Source organism: Chrysochloris asiatica, unplaced genomic scaffold, assembly GCF_000296735.1.
Source record: "Chrysochloris asiatica unplaced genomic scaffold, ChrAsi1.0 scaffold00222, whole genome shotgun sequence".
NCBI lineage: Eukaryota > Metazoa > Chordata > Mammalia > Afrosoricida > Chrysochloridae > Chrysochloris > Chrysochloris asiatica.
In genome coordinates, this window is record NW_006408740.1 from 3,578,967 (window position 1) to 3,584,471 (window position 5,505).

At 37.3% G+C, this 5,505-nt stretch overlaps 1 protein-coding gene across 1 annotated transcript in view; it reads left to right on the forward strand.

Moving 5' to 3' along the window:
• Positions 1-5,505, forward strand: part of ARHGAP32 (Rho GTPase activating protein 32) — a 325,690-nt gene that overhangs the window by 264,382 nt on the left and 55,803 nt on the right. Inside the window, exon 11 of the mRNA XM_006873075.1 lies at positions 4,798-4,947. Coding sequence (XP_006873137.1) covers positions 4,798-4,947 — 150 coding nt within the window. The remainder of the gene's footprint in view (positions 1-4,797; positions 4,948-5,505) is intronic.

Sequence of the window (5,505 nt, forward strand, 5' to 3'; positions counted from 1 at the left end):
GATGAGGATGTGGAGAGAGGGAGCAGCTGAGGACTCTGGACTCATGGAAAGAGAGGGACTGAATGCTGGCACCAGGAGGCAGGCTTGCAGAATGTAACCTTTGGTTGTTTAAATTATTATATACTCCTGAGAATTTTTGTTTACATTTCCCCCAGTCCACCCCACAACCTCCTAAAACCCAGAGGGAATGGAAGCAAATACTGTTGAATGATGATGCACAGAGGAGATTGTTATAATTGCAATGAAACGGTGATGTAAAGACAATGTTCTCCCATGTTAACTATAACTCATTTCACAATAAAAACTTAAAACATCCCCCCCCCAAAAAAAATACAGAAAACAGACTAGTAATTTTCCGTGTTGATGTATTTTAGCTTATTCAACTAATTACTTTATACATAAAGGATTATTTTTAAATAACCTTTAAAAAATAGTATTTCCTTTGTACGATGCTGTAAAAAAATGAGTGTTCAATAAATAAAACACCGGGTACATAGTAAATACAAAATAAATATTGACTGTGTCCTGGTGTGTCACTGTAGGATAAGCAATGGAACACAAGGTCAGTTTGAACTGCAATGGTCGCTGATTCAAATCCACCAGCCACTCCTTGGAAACTGTATTGAGGGTCATTTTGAGTCAGAACCGACTTGACAGTACTAAATAACAACAGCATTATTGGTATTTAGGAGCCATCGTGACAATGGAGGTTAAGTATTAGGCTGCTAACAGCAAGATCAGGGAGAAAGATGAGGCTATCTGCTCCTGAAACCCTCTGGAGTTCTACTATGCCCTGTAGGGTCACTATGAAGTGGAACTGAATTGATGCCAGTAGGTTTGCTTTGGGTTTTTTGTATCAGTATTATTGCTAAATTGTTTATTGTGTCTTTCCTCATTGAGCTCTTTCACAGCAGAGATCTAGTCTCATGTTGTTCCCACCATAACCTCAGGATTAATATAGTTGTTGAGATACAGTATAATACCTATCATATCTCAATAACTGTATTACATATTTTAATATTGCATATTTGTTACTAAATTAATAATAGTTATAATTCACTTTTCATTCATTTCTCTCGAACACAGTGGTGGGGGGAACCTTTTAACATCATTTGTGGGCCATACAAAATTATCAGCTTAAAAATTGCATGCTGTATTTGATCAGACATTTAAGTAACTCACCCCTAAAGGAGCTCTCGTAGCATAGTGGTTACGAATCGGGCTGCTATCCTGAAGGTCGGCAGTTCGAAATTACCAGCAGTTCTGCGAGAGAAAGATAAGGCGTTCTGCTCCCGTGAAGATTTACAGCCTTGGAAACCCTGTGCAGGGTCACTATGAGTCAGAACCAACTCCATGGTACTTAACAACAACAACAATGGAGTGCTGGTGTGGCTCTGTGGGTTAATGTGTCAGACTGCAAAGTTATTTGAACTGCAAGGTCGGTGGTTCAAGCTCAGCAGCTGTTCGTTGGAAACCCTACACAGGGTCACTATGGGTCAGAATCAGCTTGACGGCACTTAACAACAATAATGTGATGATGAAACTGTGGTTGCCTTGGCAGGGCCAGACCAAATGATTTTGCGGGCCATATAAGGCCCGGACGTTCCTAACCCTGATCTAACACATCAATCAATGGAAATACTTTTATGATATATTTATTTGCTTACCTCTTGCTTTGTTCTGTAAAATATTTAATACAATGTACTTGAAAACTTAGGACTAAAAGAATTGTTCTTAGCGTAACAATTAAGATGTATGCTCCATTTGCTAGTGACATTGTTGTTAAGTGCCCTAGAGTAGGTTTCCAAGGAACGGCTAGCTGGTGGATTTGAACCACCATCGTTGTGGTTAGTAGTGCAGTGCTTATCCTATAGCGCCACATGAGGACTAGGAGGAAATAAAATTAATACTACTTCAATAAAACTCAGTATATTGTTATTGTTAGGTACCATTGGGTTGGTTCTGACTTACAGTGATCGTGTATAGGGTTTCTGAGGTATAAATCTTAATGAGAGCAGAAAGATTCATTTTTTCTCACGGAGTGTGGCTAGTGGGTTTGAACTGCAGACCTTGTAATTAACAGTTCAGTGCTTATCCTAAAGTGCCACCAGGATTCCTTAACTTAGTATGTTTTAGTATGTTGCTATTAAGTGCCATCAAGTCAGTTCCAACTCAAAGCAACCCTGGATAGGGTTCCCAAGGAGCAACCTGTGGGTTTGAACCACTGCCCTTGTGTTTAATAGTCCAGTGCTTATCTTACAGCACCACACTAGGACCTCTAACTTTTGAACAGGGATCTCATATGTGACATGTTGTTAAATGCCATCAAATTGGTTCTGTGACGTAGTTCTGCATATATCCAAGAACTATAAAATCTCCTGTTGTTTAGTGCTGTCGAGTCTGTTCGGACTCATAGCGACCCTATATAGGGTTTTCAAGGAACAGCTGTGGGTTTGAACCGGCAGCCTTTTTAGTTAGACGTCTAGTGCTTATCCTACAGCACTTCACCAGAACTCCAGTCTCTCATTGTTGTTATTGTTAAGTGCTGTTGAGTGAGTTCTAACCCATAGCAACCCTGTATAGGGGTTTCTGTGGAACATCTGGTGAGTTTGAACTACCAATCTTGCAGTTCAAATCAACCTTCTGGTTGAGTGCTTATCCTACAGTGCCACCAGGACTCTTAGTCTCTCATTAGAAATCACATATACCTGGTGTGATGCTGTGGGATGAAGTACTAGACTGTAAGATTGGTTTGAACTACTATGTCAGTGGTTCAAACATACCAGCTGCTCCTAAGAAACCCTATACATGGTCGCTATGAGTTGGAACCAACTCAACATTTAACAACAACAAAATACCCATGAAGCAAGTTAAGAAGGCAGTAGTTTTCCTTGCAGTTAGGAATCTCAGATCCAAGAGAGACTAATTTGTCTAGAGTTTCAAAATTATGTCAGAGTTAGCATCAGAATTATATTAATGAGTCTAAGTAAGATTTAAACAATTGATACATAAATGAGTATATTTGCCGTTTCATCTGTGTATATTTTAGGGTGATCACTTGATCTGATTTTCCCTAGAGACTTCTACAGGTGTCTGCACTGAAAGTCCCATGTCCTAGGAAACCTGATGGTTGCTCACCACAGTGTGATTGCTTATCTGCTACAAAAAAGATGTAATGCAAATAGTTTCCCATGCAGTGAAAATGAACAAATCCCAAATGTCTGATATGATCCTGCATAACCCTAAAAGCCTATCTTGGCCACAAGTTACCCTAGGTGCCTAGGGTTTTCTCAGAAAGTACTTTCAGTTCAGAGGATATCCTAGGATTTGTGTTAAGACTCTTGAGTAGGAATCAGTAAGACTCCTAGTAATCATCTGCAAACTGAATAGGGTTTGATACTACATGGCTTAGTCTTCTATCCTGCAACTCATCTATGAACTCATGGTATTTGATATGTGTTAACTTAAACTTTTAAAGTAGTTACCCATATAGGCTGCACTTACCAGCAAAAAATTTTTGCAAGGGATTTGTCTATTTTAAATTATTTCTCTGTTGTCTTTCTAACACATTAATTAGTGAAAATATTTTTATGATACACTTATTTACTTATTTCTTACTTTATTCTGATAAGGACATAAGATTATGTCCATAGTATATTATGTTGGTGGTGGTGGTAGTTGTGTGCCATTGAGTCAGTTCCAACTTATAGCGAGTCTGTATAGGGTTTTCGAGGCTGTAAATCTTTATGAGAGCTGAAAGCCTCATCTTTCTCCTGCAAAGTATCTGGTGGATTTGAACTGTTGACTTTGCATAACAGAAATCACTACTCTACTAGGGCTCCTTTAGAATATTATGTTGTTGTTATGTGCTGTTGAATCACTTCCAACCCATAGCAACCCTGTATAGGGTTTCCGAGGAGCAGCTGGTGAGCTTGAACTACCAACCTTGCAGTTCAAACGGCTTTGCAGTCTCTAGTGCATTAACCCATAGCGCCACATCAAAAAAAATTAGTATATTATACATGTATGTTAATGTTTGTTTTGTATTTTCATTTTTCATATTTTCTATAACCATTTGTTGACAAGTGTGTTCTGTATCATGTTAGGATTGTCTCCTTTATACATTGAGAAAGAGAATGTTGTTTCTCTTTTAGTTCTCATGAAATTGCAACATGCTATGAAAATTTCTCACCAACAAATAAAATGTTTTAGAAATTACCTAGAAAATAAACTACACTTTTTTGTTGTTAAGTACCTTCAAGTTGATTCCAACCCATAGTGACCCTGTATAGGGTTTCCAAGGAGACGCTGGTGAGCTTGAACTGCCAAACTTGCAGTTCAAACGGCTTTACAATCGAGTGCATTAACTCAGCGTCACACCAGGACTCCACACAAACTACCCTTACACCATTTTAAGTCTTACTTGTTTTGAATGTCTCCCAAGAAATGTATTAGAATAAAACTCAAATATCTGTATTCATATTATATCCTTAGAAATGCATTAGAAAATGATTGTTTTACCAAGCTTTATCTAAAGGTCACAGACTACAACAGTTAAATTTGTTCCATGACCTCAAGAGAAATCATAGGCTGGTGATAAGAAAGTTGAAAATCATGATGTCACTTATGAAGCAACTGGTTCCTAAACTTCTGCTGTGAATTTCCTACAGAATACAAAGCATACATTGTCAGATACATTGCAGGACAACCTATTGAGATAATGGTTTCTTTTCACTCTAAGTAAAATGTATGCTGTTGCCACAAATAAGGTATGTTCTCTTTATTACTTTTTTATAGTGTCTAAAAAGCACGGCAAGCTTATTACTTTTTTACGAACATTCATGAAGTCTCGTCCAACAAAACAGAAGCTGAAGCAGCGAGGGATCTTGAAAGAGAGGGTGTTTGGTTGTGACCTGGGAGAACACCTTCTGAATTCTGGTTTTGAAGGTAAAATGAAAATGTATCAGTGTATAATCTCAGTTACTGACCTTTCTACACTGGATTTTCATAAACAATTGTGAAGTACATTAGATAAATGGTATTTTTTCATTTCATTTATGTAGCTTATTGAACTTAATTAGGTATTCATCTAGTACAGTTGGGAAAAACAATAAGCCTAAGACATGTACTTTGACATCAGAGAAGCTTATGGTCCATTTAGGAAAAAGAAGACAGTCACACAAAAGGTGTAATATACCTATTGTATTATATAAATATTACATAAATATTGAATTATTTTTATATCTGTCCACATGGCTTATTTAGCTAATTTACCCTTTCATATATTATCCTGACTTATTTATTTAATTTTTATGAGAAATAGTAATAAAATACCATTTTATTGTTAATGAGTCTTCCTTCAATCCTGATGCCATGTTTTTCTTTATATAACCCAGCTTCTCAGATTATTTGTTCAGCATACAGGTTGAATAAGTATGGTGAAAGAATACAACCCTGTTGCACATCGTTATTAATTTTAAACCATTCAGTGTTCCCATGTTCTGT